We start from the raw sequence: 16,907 nt of genomic DNA, 5'->3' as shown, positions 1-16,907 counted from the left end.
TAGTTGAGTGTGTTTACAGCATCATAACAGTAGTAGTAACAGAATGATTAGTGAGTGTTGTTTACAGCATCATACAGTAGTAGAAACAGAATGATTAGTGAGTGTGTGTTTACAGCATCATACAGTAGTAGAAACAGAATGATTAGTGAGTGTGTTTACAGCATCATACAGTAGTAGTAACAGAATGATTAGTGAGTGTGTTTACAGCATCGTAACAGTAGTAGTAACATAATGATTAGTGAGTGTGTTTACAGCATCATACAGTAAATAACAGAATGATTAGTGAGTGTTTTACAGCATCATACAGTAGTAACAGAATGATTAGTGAGTGTTTTTAACAGCATCATACAGTAGTAGTAACAGAATGATTAGTGAGTGTGTTTACAGCATCATACACGTAGTAGTAACAGAATGAATTAGTGAGTGTGGTTTACAGCATCGTACAGTAGTAGTAACAGAATGATTAGTGAGTGTGTTTACAGCATCATACAGTAGTAGTAACAGAATGATTAGTGAGTGTGTTTACAGCATCATACAGTAGTAGTAACAGAATGATTAGTGAGTGTGTTTACAGCATCATACAGTAGTAGAAACAGAATGATTAGTGAGTGTGTGTTTACAGCATCATTACAGTAGTAGTAACAGAATGATTAGTGAGTGTGTGTTTACAGCATCATACAGTAGTAGTAACAGAATGATTAGTGAGTGTTTACAGCATCATACAGTAGTAGAAACAGAATGATTAGTGAGTATGTGTTTACAGCATCATACAGTAGTAGTAACAGATGATTAGTGAGTGTGTTTACAGCATCGTACAGTAGTAGTAAACAGAATGATTAGTGAGTGTGTTTACAGCATCATACAGTAGTAGTAACAGAATGATTGTGTTTGTGTTTACAGCATCGTACAGTAGTAGTAACAGAAGATTAGTGAGTTGTTTACAGCATCATACAGTAGTAGTAACAGAATGATTAGTGAGTGTGTGTTTACAGCATCATACAGTAGTAGTAACAGAATGATTAGTGAGTGTGGTGAGATAAAGCTTGCTCTTCAACTGGAATAAGACCCATTTCTATGTACTGCACACAACCCCTATTACTGTCCTGTCATTGTGATCAGTATTAAAACATTTCCACCGCTCTTTTCATCTATTACTGTACTGTCATATTGTGATCAATATTAAAACATTCACCCTCTTCTTCCATCTATTACTGTATGTCATTTGTGATCGTATTAAAACATTTCCACCTCTCTTCTCCCATCTATTACTGTTGTCACGTTCCTGACCTGTTTTCTCTTGTTTTGTATGTGTTTAGTTGGTCAGGGCGTGAATTGGGGTGGGCATTCTATGTTTTGTGTTTCTATGTTGGGTTAATGGTTGCCTGATATGGTTCTCAATTAGAGGCAGGTGTTTGACGTTCCTCTGATTGAGAACCATATTAAAGGTAGGATGTTCTCCTGTTTGGTTTGTGGGTGGTTGTCTCCTGTGTCCATTTATGTTACCACACGGGACTGTTTAGTTTTGTCGTTCGTGATTGTAGACTGTTCCTTTCGTGCGTTCTTCGTGTTTATGTAAGTTCACATGTTCAGGTCTGTCTACATCTTTTTATTTGTTTTTGTAGTTTGTCAAGTGTTATTTTCGTGTTTCGTTCTATTATTTAATTAAAACATTATGTCAAACTATCACGCTGCGCATTGGTCCTCTGATCCTTCTCGCTCTCCTCGCTGTGGAGGAGACGACAGTAGACGAGCGTTACAACTGTACTGTCATATTGTGATCAATATTAAAACATTTCCACTCTCTTCTTCCATCTATTACTGTACTGTCATATTGTGATCAATATTAAAAACATTTCCACCTCTCTTCTTTCATCTATTACTGTACTGTCATATTGTGATCAATATTAACATTTCCACCTCTTTCTTCCATCTATTACTGTACTGTCATATTGTGATCAATTTAAAACATTTCCACCTGTCTTCTTACATCTATCTTACTGTACTGTCATATTGTGTCAATTTAAACATTATCCACCTCTTCTTCCTTCCATCTATTACTGTACTGCCATGTTGTGATCAATTAAACATTCCACCTCTCTTCTTCCATCTATTACTGTACTGTCATATGTGACAGTATAAAACATTTCCACCTCTCTTATTCCATCTATTACTGTACTGTTCATCTTGGTGATTCAATATTAAAACATTTCCACCTCTCTTCTTCCATCTATTACTGTACTATCATATTGTGATCAATATTAAAACTTTCCACCTCTCTTCTTCCATCATTACTCGTAACTGTCATACTTGTGATCGTATTAAAACATTTCCACCTCTCTTTCTCTGCATCTATTACTGTACTGTCATATTGTGATCAATATTAAAACATTTCCACCTCTCTTCTTCCATCTATTACTGTACTGCCATAATGTGATCATATTAAAATTTCCACTCTCTTCTTCCATCTATTACTGTACTGTCAATATTGTGATCAGTATTAAAACATTTCCACCTCTCTTCTTTCCATCTATTACTGTACTGTTTTATTGTGATCAATATTAAAACATTTCACCTCTCTTCTTCCATCTGTTTGATGATCTTTATTAGTCACATCTGTCACATAATTTCATTCAGTTGAATTGAGTTTATACACAAACAGGTGTGTTGTCTCAAGAATTTGACAAATAAACATTCTACAATATTTACAATCACCAAGAAGCTCAATACAACAAGATCAATCATTTCTAAACGAAACCCAGTGTCTACAACACAGTGTGTGATGCATTCCTTTTAATGACTATTATACATAGGTGGTGTAAAATCATGAATATTTAGATATAATATAAACATTTATCTCATAACTAGAGAGATATTCTACATTGTTGCTCCAGTGTGTCTTCTACTGAACATGACCCTGATTTAGAGTGAAACATCATGTTGTGGTTGACACAGGGACCAACTGACAAAGGGACGCTGAGGCGCCACAACCCCAAAGATGAAACCCTGGATAGAGGGGCTCAGTGAATGTGGAGGTGAATGTGTAAGGTGGGTCATTGTGTCAGAGGAGACTGTTAGAAGGAAGAGTGCCGGCTGGCCAGTCCAGATACACTCCTACTCTGTGGGTGCTTGAGGAGGGGAACGTCATGGTAGTGGAATCTTATTGTGCCAGGCAGAGTAACTGTTGTCAGAGCAGCGCAGACTCCAGGGACTTGTCATTGAATCCAAGCCAACAGTCATCACCCCCTTCTCTCCTGCTGATTCCTTTATATGTCACTCCTATATCAACCCTTCTCCCACTCCACACTTCCTCTCCTCTCCCACTCCACTCTACCTCCCAGTAACAGCGCCCAGTCAGAACCCTCTCTCACACAGCACCTCTCCACAGCGCTCCAAATCTCTCTGGGTGATCAGTATACGGATGGCACTTAAGATATGTGTCACCTTTCTGTTCTCATCAGACAGAGAGAGGCGCATTATATGTGTTTGGGTCCAGTGTGAGATCACAGACATCTGATGGATGAAACGCAGACACACAATATTAGAAATCATATCATTCACTTAGAATGTTAACATACTTTTCACTAATTCATTTAATTTAGATGTTTGTAGTTATCAAAAGGAGAAGTTAAGGTAACTGAGACTTGTTGAATGATCGGAAATATAAAACACACGTATACGTATCCCATTAATCAACACACACACACACACACACCACACCACACACACACACACACACACACAGTCAAAGCAAACTCTCTTGTAAACTTTGGGTCCCTGATTTCTGCTTCTGTAGGTAACTTGAGACTTGTTGAATGAATCATATGTTATACTGTATGGTAATATAAACACACTTATTCACATTAATTACACAACCACACACACACACACACCACACACACAAACGCGCCACACATACACACACCTGTATGCATGCATGAAACAAACATCACATTTCTTATGTAACACGAAAGTGACACACACACAGACACACACATTGTCAATCAAACTTCTTTGTAAACTTTGGTGTCCCTGATTTCTGTCTCTGTAGAACTACAGCTGATATTTTAATATGACCAATAAGTAATGATGGTGGTCTTTGACTTTGACTTAATTGAATTAAGACTTATTCTTAGTCTTTCTTCACAGCAGTCAACACTCACATTTTCTAAGCCCCAGGTTTCATTCTGTTCTCTCCACCATTGTTCCACACTGTAGCGGTAAGCAGAAGAACAGACAGTCATTGAGGGATACACCTGAACTCACACACACACACACACACACACAGCACACCACACCCACACACACACACACACAACACACACACACACACACACACACACACACACACACACCCACACACACACACACACACAACAACACACACACACACCTTGTCCAAGTGGGTCAGAATGTTTGTCTTAACTAGCCTGATAAGTCAAACATGTCTGATATGAACATTGACATAAACCCTCTACATACTGAGTTTCTCCAGTCTGCAGTGTGGATCCTCCAGTCCAGCAGAGAGCAGTCTGACTCCTGAGTCTCCTGGGTGATTGTAGCTCAGGTCCATCTCTCTCAGGTGTGAGGGGTTTGACCTCAGAGCTGAGGCCAGAGAAGCACAGCCTTCCTCTGTGACTAGACAGCCTGACAGCCTGCAAAGAGTCAAATCATATTAAAATCACACTGCTATTCTTTGGTGGTGAAAATATGGGAGATATTTGCTCATTCAGATACATCAGAGTGCTGAACATATAAAACACAATATTTTGAGTAGACTGACCAGACCAGTTTAAAAAGCAGTATCAGTCAAAGGACAGACAGTGAGGTATCAGATTTTAGATTGTATTGAGTATACAGTCCACACCATATCCATTTTGACAGTGAAGTTAACATTTTAAATGTGACTCTATACTCCAACATTTGGATTTGAGATCAAATGTTTCATATGCCGGTGACAGTATATAATGTCACCTTTTATTTTAGGGTATTTTTAAGACAAATCTGTTTCACATTTAGAAAACTAAAAGCACTTATGTATCTAGTCCCCCTATATTGAAGTCATAAGTATTCTGAACCAATTCATTATAGTGTATTAAAGTAGTCAAAGTATAGATTTGGTCCCATATTCTTTGAACACAATGGACTACTTCCAAGCCTGTGACTGCCTGTGAGAAAGATCATGAATGAATCATGAATAATAATGAGTGAGAGAGTACCTCTCATCTACCAAATAACAGACGCCACAACAACATGCTAACTCTCACCATTACCAATAACAGAGACTACAACACAACATGCTAACCTCTCACCATTACCAATAACAGAGACTACAACAAAACATGCTAACCTCTCACCATTACCAATAACAGAGGCTACAACAAAACATGCTAACCTCTCACCATTACCAATAACAGAGGCTACAACAAAACATGCTAACTCTCAGCATTACCATAAACAGAGGCTACAACAAAACATGCTAACCTCTCACCATTACAATAACAGAGGCTACACACAAACATGCTAACCTCTCACCATTACCAATAACAGAGGATACAAACAAAACATGCTAACCTCTCACCATTACCAATAACAGAGGCTACACAAAACATGCTAACCTCTCACCATTCCAATAACATAGACACACAAAACATGCTAACTCACCATTACCATAGAGGCTACAACAAAAATATTAACCTCTCACCATTACCAATAACGAGGCTACAACAAATCATGCTAACCTCTGTCGTGTCTTTGACTATGCAGATTGATTGCTATGACATGCTATTCTATAAATAATTTCTCCGTAATTAATATTACCTGATTGAACTAAATCATGTAATATAATTAACTAGAGAGGGACACCACGAAATAATATTTATAGAGTTGTTATCTTTCGAATAAAATCTTAAGATTTTGTAATTTTTACTAAATAGCCGTCACATTAATCGTTCATTTTTATTCAGTCTCATCTGAGGTTGTAAGTCCTTGATTATCTGCAGAATCCTGGCTAACAAGTTGAATCAGCAATACAAAATTGGGTTTAATTATTTATTTACTTAAATACCTAACTAATCACACAGAATCACACATATACAATTAATCATAACTTGATCACAAATTACGTCATACAGAAAAAACGTCCCTAGCTGGCGTTATAGATATGACGCTTGTTACACAAAGGAAAGGGGCGGGATTTTAGTGAAAGAGCGGGAGGCTTGAACATAGGCGAGCTGTGCTGTCGTAAATACAGTATCTGATGCATTTCTTAAATTTACCGCCCATTTAAAAGAAAATGCAATAATTATTACTCTGAGCTGCGCTTCAGTAGTGGTGGTAGATGGACCGTGTCGCCAACCCGAAGTCCTCTGTCCTTTGGAGAATGTCTCTGGTAGTCACGGAATACTTTGTAGTAACGTTGTGTGTGGAAGACGGGATACTCGGACTGTCCTTCCTACCTGCGTTTGTTAGCAGCTGTTACCAACTCAACGGCTAGAGATATCACTTCTGTTAGTGAACACGAGTTCAAAGTTTCATACCATTCACAATCAAAGTCCATGCTGATGTTGGCCTAGTTCTGTAGTTATTGTCTGAACCATCTTGACCATCGGATTCGTCATCCAAAGATGTACCCGGAACAGGAAGTTACATTTTTGTCACTGGCCTTTATTAGTGGAGGGAGAGGGGTGTGTCTGAAAAAGTTTATAACCCAGCCTCTTCACAGGGGTGGGCCACTGTGAGCAGAGGAAAACTTATGAAAGCACAGATCTCTCATTTGGAAGCTAAATTTACATTTAATCTTTCACAAATAATCTCAATTCAAACATTTGAATTAAACAACATTCCATGTGAATCCGATACCTCTGACATTTATACTTCCACAGTAGAGTTTATGTCATTCTATCATTGATGAGAATGTGTCAGAGGGCAACCGAACTGACATAATATACCTTAAGTACCACCGCATATGTTCAGTTGTCGGTACCAGAATATAGTCATTCCCCCAACTTCTGATGTTACCCAGAATCTCTATGTTAACCCATGGGTTTCCTTATGTCACATCAGTATAGTGGGAGAGAAGAAAAAGGGGGAAAAGAAGTATTTATGACTGTCGTAAACCTACCCACAACCAACGGTCATGGACACCTTCTCACCCATTACCAATAAAGAGGCTACAACAAAAAACATCGCTAACGTCTCACCATTACAATAACAGACGCCACAACAAAAATGCTACCTCTCACCATTACCAATAACAGAGGCTCACAACAAAACATGCTAACCTCTCCACCATTACAATAAACAGAGACTACAACAAAACATGCTAACCTCCACCTTACCCATAACAGACGCCACAAACAAAACATGCTAACCTCTCACCTTACCAATAAACAGAGGCTACAACAAAACATGCAACCTCTCACCATTACCAATAACAGAGACTACAACAACATGCTAACCCCCACATTACCAATAACAGAGACTACAACAAAACATTGCTAACCTCTCACCATTACCAATAACAGAGGCTACAACAAAACATGCTAACCTCTCACCATTACCAATAACAGAGACTACAACAAAACATGCTAACCTCTCACCATTACCAATAACAGAGACTACAACAAAACATGCTAACCTCTCACCATTACCAATAACAGAGACTACAACAAAACATGCTAACCTCTCACCATTACCAATAACAGAGGCACAACAAAACATGCTAACCTCTCACCATTATCAATAACAGAGGCTACAACAAAAATGCTAGCCTCTCACCATTACCAATAAAAAGAGGCTACAACAAAACATGCTAACCTCTCACCATTACCAATAACAGAGACTAAAACAAAACATGCTAACCTCTCAGCATGACCAATAACAGAGGCTACAACAAAACATGCTAACCTCTCACCATTACAATAACAGGGCTACAACAAAAACATGCCATACCTCTCACCATTACCAATAACAGAGACTACAACAAAACATGCTAACCTCTCACCATTACCAATAACAGAGACTACAACAAAACATGCTAACCTCTCACCATTACCAATACAGAGACTACAACACAAAACATGCTAACTCACCATTACCAAGAAAGAGGCTACAACAAAAACATATAACCTCTCACCATTACAATAACAGAGGCTACAACAAAACATACTAACCTCTCACCATTACCAATAACATAGTCTACAACAAAACATGCTAACCTCTCCCATTACCAATAAAGAGGCTACAACAAAACATGCTAACGTCTCACCATTACAATAACAGACGCCACAACAAAACATGCTAACCTCTCACCATTACCAATAACAGAGGCTACAACAAAACATGCTAAACCTCTCACCATTACCAATAACAGAGACTACAACCAAACATGCTAACCTCTCACCATTACCAATAACAGACGCCACAACAAAACATGCTAACCTCTCACCATTACCAATAACAGAGGCTACAACAAAACATGCTAACCTCTCACCATTACCAATAACAGAGACTACAACAAAACATGCTAACCTCCCACCATTACCAATAACAGAGACTACAACAAAACATGCTAACCTCTCACCATTACCAATAACAGAGGCTAAAAACAGCTAACCTCTCACCATTACAATAAACAGAGACTACAACAAAACATGCTTAACCTCTCACCATTACCAATAACAGAGACTACAACAAAACATGCTAACCTCTCACCATTACCAATAACAGAGACTACAACAAAACATGCTAACCTCTCACCATTACCAATAACGAGGCTACAACAAAACATGCTAAACCTCTCACCATTACTCAATAACAGGCGCTACAACAAAACATGCTAACCTCTCACCATTACCAATAACAGAGGCTACAACAAAACATGCTAACCTCCACACCATTACCCAATAACAGAGACTAAAACAAAACATGCTAAACTCTCAGCATTACCAATAACAGAGGCTACAACAAAACATGCTAACCTCTCACCTATACAATAACAGAGGCTACAACAAACTGCCAACTCTCACCATTACCAATACAGAGACTACAACAAAACATGCTAACCTCTCACCATTACCAATAAACGAGACTACAACAAAACATGCTAACCTCTCACCATTACCAATAACAGAGGCCTACAACAAAACTGCTAACCTCTCACCATTACAATACAGAGACTACAACAAAACATTGCTAACTCACCATTACCAATAACAGAGGCTACAACAAAACATATTAACCTCTCACCAATACAATAACAGAGGCTACAACAAAACATACTAACCCTCACCAATTACCAATAACATAGTCTACAACAAAACATTGAGCTACCTCTCACCCATTACCAATAACAGAGGCTACAACAAAACAGCTAACTCTCACCATTACCAATAACAGAGACTACAACAAAACATACTACCTCTCACCTATTACAATAACAGAGACTACAACAAACATGCTAACCTCTCACCATTACCAATAACAGAGGCTACAACAAAACATACAACCTCCTAACCATTACCAATAACAGAGCTACAACAAAACATACTAACCTCTCACCATTACCAATAACATAGACTACAACAAAACTTGCTAACCTCTCACCATTACTACCAATAACAGAGACTACAACAAAACATGCTAACCTTGTGGCGAAATCCTGCATGGAGCCTTCACCGTGCGCTGCCACTTTAAGAGCGCATGAGCAGTAAGGAAGGAGGAATTAAAAGAGCTCGTTCAGCTCTTTGGGGAGGAGCTCTTGGGTGGCGCGACAGTTTTGATTGCTATGCTGCAGAAGTTTTTTTTATTTTCATGTAGTTTATAACGTATTTAATTCAGTCATCGGTGTGATCGCTCTACGTCGTGGTTGTTTTCGTTTGTGACCGCGCCGGTTATGGATCGCATGGATTAGTAGCAACATTGTTGCGAAGCTTTAACCTTCAAACCAACAAACCATCGGACAGTCAGACAGTACACCGGCACGCCTGAAGACCACAGCTAAGATCTCTCTTGTTCCCTTTCTCGCTTTCTCTTCCCTCCATCATTCCAGTACTTTACCCTGAAACAGACTCTCTATTTTCCTAATGCACTTCCCAGTGAAGTTGATTGGAGCTGGACTATTATTGCCCTGTCAGAACTATTTGGGTGGACATTTTAGTTAAAAGGGAGATTGCTTTATTAAAGTGTGTATTATTATTATTTGAACTGTGTTGAGGTGGGGTGTATTACGGACATGTTGCCGAGAAGATTGTGAAAATTTTTAAGGCCGTTGTGTATATGAACACCCCCACTTTCATACCCTCTGCACTTCTCCACTGGAAGAGAATACAAATTATTGCAAATCCTCTGTTGATGACTGGGTTCATTCTTGTATGAAGTTGCTTTTTAATTGCTCTGCCATTATTATTATTGTATGAGGTATGCTTGGTGGGGTTACCAAGAATTGTGGAAGGACTGTGCTGTGATGTGTGTTTTATAGGGTGTCTATTCTCTTTTCTCTCCAGTGGCTATCCGGGTAACAGGCTACACTCTAGGCAGTCTCTTCTGCTGATGTGTGTGGGTCTGGTAGTGGTACTCTCTCTGTTCTACTCTTTTCCTTTCGGCATGGTTAATACCTGCCTGGCACCCGAACAAAAATCTTCTTTACCCCTCTCGAACAAATACCGCTACAACCTCTCACCATTACCAATAACAAAGCTCCACAGCGGAGATTGGAGTATCTGTCCATAGGACCACTTTAAGCCGTACACTCCACAGAGCTGGGCTTTACGGAAGTGTGGCCGGAAAAAAACACATTGCTTTAAAGAAAAAAATAAGCAAACACGTTTGGCGTTCGCCAAAAGGCACGTGGAAGACTCCCCAAACATATGGAAGAAGGTACTCTGGTCAGATGAGACTAAAATTGAGCTTTATGGCCATCAAGGAAAACGCTAAAGGTATGTCTGGCGCAGACCCAACACCTCTCATCACCCCGAGAACCTCATCCCCACAGTGAAGCATGGTGGTGGCAGCATCATGCTGTGGGGATGTTTTTCATTGGCAGGGACTGGGAAACTGGTTAGCCTGTCTAGGACAGGGGTTCATCTAGCGCCACTCCTCCCACATTCCACTGAAAAGGCAGAGCGCGAAATTCAAAATTTTTTTTTTTACAAATATTTAACTTTCACACATTAACAAGTCCAATACAGTTAATGAAAGATAAACATCTTGTGAATCCAGCCAATATTTCCGATTCTTTAAGTGTTTTACAGCGAAAACACAATACAGCATTATATTAGCTTACTAAAATAGCCAACCACACAACAGCATTGATTCGTTAGGCACAATAGCGATAGCGAATAAACCAGCAAAATATATTAATTTTTTCACTAACCTTCTCAAACTCCATCAGATGACAGTCCTATAACATCATATTACACAATACATATATGGTTTGTCCGAAAATGTGCATATTTAGAGCTGAAATCCATGGTTATACATTGGGAAAACTTAGCATCCTTTTCCCAGAATGTTCGGATAAATTTCTGACACTCACCTATTTTAAAATTGAAGGAATGATGGATGGCGCTTAATACAGGGAAATTCTTGAGGGAAACCTGTTTCAGTCTTCCAGAGATTTTGAGACTGCTAAAGCAACACTCGAGTGGTTTAAGGGGAAAAATGTAAATATCTTGTACTGGTCAAGTCAAAGCACAGACCTCAATCCAATTGAGAATCTGTGGAATGACTTTCAGATTGCGGTACACCAGCGAAGCCCATCCAACTTGAAGGAGCTGGAGCAGTTTTGCCTTGAAAAATGGGCAAAAATCCCAGTGGCTAGATGTGACAAGCTTATAGAGACAAACCCCAAGAGACCTGCAGCTGTAATTGCTGCAAAAGGTGGCTCTACAAAGTATTGACTTTGGGGGTGAATAGTTATGCACAAGTTCTCTGTTCTTATTATTTATCGGTTGTTTAACAAGAAAACATATTTAGCATCTTCAAAGTGGTAGGAATGTTGTGTAAATCAACTGATACAAACCCCCAATACATCTATTTTAATTACAGGTTTTTAGGCAACAAAATAGGAAAAATGCCAAGGGGGGTGAAAACTTTTGCAAGCCACTGTACATACATAAATATGTATGTGAAAGGTGACATTCTGTACTGTCATCTAATACGGAACATTCTATCTCAAATCCAAAATGCTGGAGCATAGCACCAAATGTAAAACTGTAAGCTTCACTGTCCAAACACATATGGTGTGGACTATGTGTGCCTGGTAAACACATGTAGATCTGGTGAACAGTTATCACTTGTTGACCAACTACAGGAATACTGACCTCAGAGTCTCCAGTTTACAGTGRGGATTCCCCAGTCCAGCAGAGAGCAGCTTCACTCCTGAATCCTTCAGGTCATTGTTACTCAGATCCAGCTCTCTCAGGTGTGAGGGGTTTGACTCCAGAGCTGAGACCAGAGAAGCACAGCCTTCCTCTGTGACTCCACAGCCTGACAGCCTGACAAAGAGATCATCATGACTTCACAAACACACTGTTAATTTAACACCAGTAGTGTAGAAGGACAATGTCAGATGCATTTGGTTTATTCTCTCAAACAACATATAGATTCATCTTCCATCTCCTAGAATTGTATGGTCATAATGTTATACTAATGTAAACATCAATGCATTTATTCAACATGTTTCTCAACATAAAATTATATACGGATTATGTACATCATTTTCTATAAACTGGGAATTTGTTTTTATATATAATATTATATACATATTATAATACATATTTGTCTCTAAACTTAATATTTCTTCCTGATGATTACTTTTTATATGGCATGTTATGTACTCACAGAGTAGCTCTGGAGGCTTTGACCACTGGCAGCAGCCTCAGAAGACCTTCCTCTGATCTGGAGTATTTCTTCAGGTCAAACACATCCAGCTCCTTTTCTGAAGTCAGCAACACAAAGACCAGAGCTGACCACTGTGCAGGTGACAGGTTGGGTTTTGAGAGACTTCCTGATCTCAGGTAGCTTTGGATCTCCTCCACTAGAGAATGGTCATTTAGTTCATTCAGACAGTGGAACAGATTGATGCTCCTCTCTGGAGAGGGATTCTCCCTGATCTTCTCCTTGATGTACTTGACTGTTTCTTCATGGCTCTTTGAGCTGCTTCTTGTCTGTGTCAGTAGACCTCGTAAGTGCTTCTGATTGGACTCCAGTGAGAGGCCCAGAAGGAAGCGGAGGAAAAGGTCCAGGTTTCCTGTCTCACTTTGTAAGGCTTTATCCACAGCACTCTTGTAGAAAGTAACTTCAGCATTGTCTCTGAACAGCGAAGAAAAGTTAATGGATTCTGTTTGCAGTTTGTCCATTAGATTCTCATTCTGGTTGATGAATGAGAGGAACACATATACAGCAGCCAGAAACTCCTGAATGCTCAGATGAACGAAGCAGTACACCTTGTCCTGGTACAGCACACATTCCTCTTTAAAGAGCTGTGTGCACAATCCTGAGTACACTGAGGCTTCATTGACATCAATGCCAGCCTGTTTCAGGTCTTCTTCATAGAAAATCAGATTGCCATTCACAAGCTGTTGAAAAGCCAGTTTTCCCAGTGACAGAATGCTCTSTTTATTCCAGTGTGGACCTGTCTCTTCTTTCCCAAGATACTTTTCATTCTTCTGTTTGGTGTGAAAAACCACAAGGTGTGTGTACATCTCAGTCAGAGTCTTGGGCATCTCTTCTCTCTCATGTTTCAACATGTGTTCAAGGACTGTTGCAGAAATCCAACAGAAGACTGGAATGTGGCACATGATGTGGAGGCTCCTTGATGTCTTTATGTGTGAGATGATTCTGCTGGCCAGGTCCTCATCACTGAATCTCTTCCTGAAGTACTCCTCCTTCTGTGGGTCATTGAACCCTCGTACTTCTGTCACCTGGTCAACACACCCTGAAGGGATCTTATTGGCTGCTGCAGGTCGGGTAGTTATCCAGAGGAGAGCAGAGGGAAGCAGATTTCCCTTGATGAGATTTGTCAGCAGAACATCCACTGAGGTTGACTCTGTGACGTCCCAACAGATCTTGTTCTTCTGGAAGTCTAGGGGCAGTCGGCACTCATCCAGACCATCAAAGATGAACAGAACGTTGTACTTGTTGAAGTTGGAGATTGCTGATTGTTTGGTTTCCATTGAGAAGTGATTGAGAAGTTCAATCAAAGTGTGTTTGTCCTCTTTCATCAAATTCAGCTCCCGGAAAGGGAATGAAAATACAAATTGGACATCCTGATTTGCTTTTCCTTCAGCCCAGTCCAGAATGAACTTCTGCACAGAGACCGTTTTTCCAATCCCAGCGACTCCCTTTGTCAGCACAGTTCTGATAAGTTTGTCTTGTCCAGGTAAGGGTTTGAAGATGTCGTTACATTTGATTGCAGTCTCTGGTCTTGCTTGTTTCCTGGTTGTTGTCTCAATCTGTCTCAGCTCATGTTCATTATTGACMTCTCCTGTTCCACCCTCTGTGATGTAGAGCTCTGTGTAGATCTTATTGAGAAGTGTTGGGTTTCCTTGTTTAGCGATCCCCTCAAATACACATTGAAACTTCTTCTTTAGATTAGATTTGAGTTCACGTTGGCAAATCACAGCAAGCTCATCTGAATCTAGAAATAACACAGAGGATATTAATATTATGTCTGTTTTAATGACTACAGTATTGTAGGACTGTTATAAAGTTTTACATTATAATAATTTATTCTCTTAACTGACTGTATAAATGTGTAAATGTTTTCATAATGCATTACAGACTGTTGTGACTGATTATATTATTATTGGTATTATTTATGGTATTATTAATGGTGTCTCTCTCTCTCTCTCTAAATGAATCACCACAACACATCCCTGCTGCTACTAGATGAGGTCACTAGGTGTTGTGTTCAGGCTGCTACAATATCATTGAGTTACACAGCTACTTTAGCTGTACTTTAGCTACAGCTTTTAAATGTTATAAAACAGCATTCATCATGAGGCAGACAGATCTTACATTTCTCCAGTGTGTCAGCAAGCTCCTTCTGGTTCATTTTCCTCAGGACGTGCAGTGTGATCTTCAGAGCCCCCTCTCTGGCACTGCTCTCCTGCTTCTCATCTTCAGCATCCACCACTTCCTTATCCTGCTTCTGACTCTCAAAGCCTTCTGGGAGTTCTGGACTAAGAATCCTCTTGAACATCTTCAGCTCATTCTTCACAAATGTGATAATATTCTCTTCAAGCAGCTGAAATAAATCAAGTAAATAAGTTAAGCCAGAGAATAAATGCTTTCTCATTAACACATTAATGAATGATTGACAGATCAACTTTACTTGAGGTAAACAAAAACAAATGTACATAACAGGACCACATACACTGAATATGGAGGCCAGGTCTGTTTGATGACTCTGGGAAGACTGACCACTGAGAATCTCTGACTCTGATCTCTCCTGTTGGTTTCTGTGGACAAAACATGAGATTACATCAACCTTCAATCACACACACACACAACACACACACACACACACACACACACACACACACACAACACACACACACACACAACACACACACACACACACCACACACAACACACACACACACACCACACCCACACACACACACACACACACACACACACACCACACACACACACACACACACACACACACAACACACACACACAGGGAGGGAATGTTGTGTTGTTTATATTGTTTTAGGACTATGAAATGGACAAAAGGATTAGCCTATGGATTATGAAAACAACAAAAAGAAAAGGGAAAATGGGAGAGGAGAAATGACTAGAGACAGTGTTGTTTAACTCACTGACCATGACCCATGAGTTCTTCTTACCTTTGTTCAGTAGAAAAGTCTCCCTCTCTAAAGKWTATAGGWRGWSYCATAGACYKGTCACTCTTCATGGACACACAGCTGGGWACAGGGKAGGCTGGTCTCTCCTGCTTGATTGGKCTTCAACACAACAGAGACAAACATTACATCTCTCATCTACTCTGAGCTCAGATGGGGAAACAGAAGAAGAGTTTCATTCCTAAAAGCTATATATCCATTTTCAGAAATGTTCGTAAATGAGCTTTAATTGTTTAAAGATATTATGAAAGGGATTGGTGTGTTTTTTCACTATCTAATCATTGCATGGGGTTGTTCAATGACAGACATGTATTTGTTTAAAATCTATCACTTGATGGTTTCATTTTCAGAGAGACAAATAATATATTTTTTTGCAAAATACTATATATCTTCCTCACTTTCAAATGTAGCAACATTTGAAATTGTGTTTTTTACATTTGATTAAATTGAGAGTTCTTCTTTGTCAACAGGGCTGTTACTTTGGCAGATCACGTCACCCATCTAAATAAATAGCTGTTTATATTTATAATTAACTAAATGTATGGTGTTTTTGGTTTATGTCAATTGAATTGTTTGTTATGCTATAAATGGTTATTTTAGTGGTAAAATGTGATAAAAAGTGGTAAAATGAACTAGAAAATTTTATATTTTCTAATTCTGAGTGATTACTATTTTAGTAAGGAATTACACATTATTCAGTACTACTGCAGTTGCTACATAATTCCAATAGATGGCAGCATAAGACCACAAATGACATTTAAGAAGATGAGTTTAGTTTTCTCCCTGGATACAACACCACTCCCCCTCACAGGAAAACTCCTGTATGGCTTCTTTCTGTCCCTTTACACACTGCTAACGCAAGAGGAAGGACTGAAAATGCATTTAACAGATTACTGTGAAGTAATATAATGATGATTCATGTTTATTATTACCTGTTCTTATGTGAAAGCGAAGGGCATGTTGAGGTAAATTTACTAACCGGGAGGGTTGAATGATGTAATTTATTGGTGGGCTGGAAGACGCACTCTTGTCTTTTCT

At 39.3% G+C, this 16,907-nt stretch overlaps 1 protein-coding gene and 1 long non-coding RNA gene across 4 annotated transcripts in view; one reads left to right on the top strand and one right to left on the bottom strand.

Annotated features, from left to right (window-relative positions):
• LOC112067778 (NACHT, LRR and PYD domains-containing protein 3) overlaps positions 1-16,272 on the bottom strand; it is a 57,127-nt gene extending 40,855 nt beyond the window's left edge. Inside the window, 13 exon segments of the mRNA XM_024143182.2 lie at positions 2,949-3,135; positions 3,138-3,204; positions 3,206-3,429; positions 3,432-3,472; positions 3,474-3,510; positions 4,161-4,173; positions 4,175-4,209; positions 4,480-4,652; positions 12,321-12,494; positions 12,841-14,632; positions 15,019-15,247; positions 15,377-15,461; positions 15,855-16,272. Coding sequence (XP_023998950.2) covers positions 2,949-3,135; positions 3,138-3,204; positions 3,206-3,429; positions 3,432-3,472; positions 3,474-3,510; positions 4,161-4,173; positions 4,175-4,209; positions 4,480-4,652; positions 12,321-12,494; positions 12,841-14,632; positions 15,019-15,247; positions 15,377-15,461; positions 15,855-15,922 — 3,125 coding nt within the window. The 5' untranslated portion in view covers positions 15,923-16,272.
• LOC139026004 (uncharacterized) lies at positions 5-1,025 on the top strand. 3 transcript variants are annotated; one of them, XR_011477707.1, is made up of 5 exons: positions 5-29; positions 78-197; positions 330-397; positions 447-707; positions 935-1,025. It is a non-coding gene; the product is annotated as an uncharacterized lncRNA (long non-coding RNA). The 3 variants fall into 3 exon arrangements; XR_011477706.1 differs by having other exon boundaries at positions 78-199; positions 288-397; XR_011477708.1 differs by lacking the exons at positions 5-29; positions 78-197; positions 330-397 and adding an exon at positions 306-328 and having other exon boundaries at positions 425-707.
• Positions 16,273-16,907: the final 635 nt, after the last annotated feature.

The sequence above is a fragment of the Salvelinus sp. IW2-2015 genome, unplaced genomic scaffold (genome assembly GCF_002910315.2).
Source record: "Salvelinus sp. IW2-2015 unplaced genomic scaffold, ASM291031v2 Un_scaffold3714, whole genome shotgun sequence".
Classification (NCBI taxonomy): domain Eukaryota; kingdom Metazoa; phylum Chordata; class Actinopteri; order Salmoniformes; family Salmonidae; genus Salvelinus; species Salvelinus sp. IW2-2015.
This window is presented reverse-complemented; position numbering and strand designations above follow the sequence as displayed.